Genomic DNA, 2,456 nt, shown 5'->3' with positions numbered 1-2,456 from the left:
TATTAAATGAGATATTTGTTATCATAATACAATATATCATAAGTTTTTACATAATAGGAAAACTTATGATATTTGTTATCATAAGTTGTTAAATGACGTATATTAGGTAATTTGAACAGCAATTTCCTTAATTAAGCGCATTAATTGCTCAACTGTAGGCTTAATTACCGTTTCTTTCCGTTTTTAACCATAATTAAAGATTTATTAATATATCATAGACTAATGTATCATGAAGTTAACTAATGTATCATATCTGGGATTTTATGTAATTATTATAAAAGTAGGGAGAGAGAGTAATTAGATAGTAAAGTGTTGGGATTTATGTTGTTTACCCTATTTTTATACCTTTAAAGGTCGAAATGCCTTAGAATTAGTACAGGGGCATTGTGATATGATGATGCGGATTGTAGAAGATACTTGCTCGGCTATGTAGTTTTTCGATAAGACAAAAGAAGATACTTGCTCAGCTCGTAGTTCTGATGTTTTAGATTTCTACAACAAATGCCTTAAATGTTACAGATGCCATCTACTTGCTTTATTGCAAATCTTTTACATAAAATTATGTTCTCTTATGAAGTTGAGATCCTAAATTTGTAATGATTTATGCTTCTTTTATTTAAAGCAGGTCATCTTCTTATGCTGAGGGGGACATAAAGGACCCAAGATCCACTTAATAGGCCTTAGTCTAAGACCAACATGCAAGCAGCTTCTCATTGTTATACTTTTCTTCACTTTTCTTTGGTATTAAACCAAATTCGTATGCGTTACATACCTTGGCAAATCTGCTCCACAAAAGAAAGCCTTAACCATTTCATAAACATCATCGCCAATAATATCCCAGATATCTTGATAAAAAGCTCCTGTCATCCCATCAGGTCCTCCTTCCTGCACTGGTTCTATTGAGTCCCATAACTGCTTGATGTACTTCTTCTTTTGACGGTATACTATGCATTAACACATTAGCATCTTCATTAATTAAGTTGGGAAGATCACTTAGAATGTCCCAATCTCTTTCATGATCTTGCCTCGTGAACTGATCGTTATAAAATTCCACCGCAGCTTCTGCTATGTCATTCTAATTCTCCATCCAGACCCCTCCTCATTCTGGATTCTACTCACTTTAAGCCTACTCCTTCCCCCTTTCACAACTGAATGGAAAAATTTAGTATTTCTCTCCCCATCTTTAAACCACTCCATTCCTGCTTTTTGTTTCCAAAACTCCTCCTCTCTATGTAAATATTTATTAAGCTGAGCTTGCGCCTCTTGCAGCTTTTCTCTATTCCTTCCCGAGGGATCTGCTTCAAATTGAACCTCCATCACCTTAATGACCTCCTCCATAGTTTTAACTTCCTGGAAAATATTGTCGAAGGTTTCCCTACTCCATTGTGCCATCGCAGTTTTAACCTTTTTAAGTTTATAATGAAAAATATTGAAAGGGTTTGCCGAAAAATCAGCATTCCAATTCTTCCTGACCACATTCATGAAGGAATCTTCCTTTAACCAAAAATTTAGGAATCTAAAACTTTTAGTTATTTGCTCAACCTCAGTGCTACATGCAATCAACATTGGTGCATGATCAAAACCACTTCTAATCAAATGCTCCACTTCTATTTTCGGGAATAATTCTTGGATCTTCTCATTACATAATACCCTATCAATTCTTTTGAAGATGCAATCATCATCCGTTCTACCATTCCACCAGGTAAATTTGCTTTCTTTAAACCCCTTATCTTCCAATACACATGTATTGATACAGTGGTTAAAATCTGTTGTCTCCTCTTCTGTAACGGGAAGACCTCCCTTTTTTTCCTCGTCATTAACAATGACATTAAAATCCCCTCCTACTAGCCATGGAATTTGAAAATTATGAGATATCTGAAATAGAGAATCCCATAATTGAAGTCTCTCACTTTGCGTACATTTAGCATAAACCAAAGTAACTACCATTTCAGTATTACTTTCTTGGTTCATTAGCCTGCACGTAATCTGTTGATCATCATCATTTATCACTTCCACATTTATACATTCATCCACAAAGAACCAAATTTTTCCATTGGTATTCACGATAGCATACTTCAAACCCAGCTTTTTTCTATACCTCTCTAACTGTTGCTTATCTTGAAATGGTTCCATGAGCCCAATAAAGTAAAAATGATGTCTTTTATGCATATTTATTAGTCTAGTGAACGTTTTTTGAGTGTTCACTGACCTAATATTCCATATCATTGCATTCATTGATACTTGATGGGCTTTGTTATTGTTCTCCTTGACTGTCTAGAATTAGCTTGTGCCGTCGTTGAATCTCCCAACCCTTTCTTCTTATGTTTAGAAAGATGCTCCTTCAATTTATCCTTCTGCTTTGGTGATAGATCTGCCGATACTGCAACATCTTCTATAGTGCCCCTCAAATCTTCCTTGTGAATATTATCATCCATTCTAATAGCTAAAGGTAAAGC

The 2,456-nt window shown here is 34.9% G+C and overlaps 1 protein-coding gene across 1 annotated transcript; it reads right to left on the bottom strand.

Annotated features, from left to right (window-relative positions):
* Positions 1 to 772: 772 nt before the first annotated feature.
* Positions 773 to 2,133, bottom strand: LOC124891247 (the record flags this gene model as incomplete). The annotated part of the gene is made up of 2 exons (XM_047403048.1): positions 1,131 to 2,133; positions 773 to 944 (listed from the first exon to the last, which is right to left on the bottom strand). Coding segments are annotated over exons 1-2 (1,175 nt in total), but the record flags the coding sequence as incomplete, so codon positions are not given.
* Between the last annotated feature and the right edge of the window lie 323 nt (positions 2,134 to 2,456).

The sequence above is a fragment of the Capsicum annuum genome, unplaced genomic scaffold (assembly GCF_002878395.1).
Source record: "Capsicum annuum cultivar UCD-10X-F1 unplaced genomic scaffold, UCD10Xv1.1 ctg32721, whole genome shotgun sequence".
In the NCBI taxonomy this organism is placed as follows: domain Eukaryota; kingdom Viridiplantae; phylum Streptophyta; class Magnoliopsida; order Solanales; family Solanaceae; genus Capsicum; species Capsicum annuum.
This window is presented reverse-complemented; position numbering and strand designations above follow the sequence as displayed.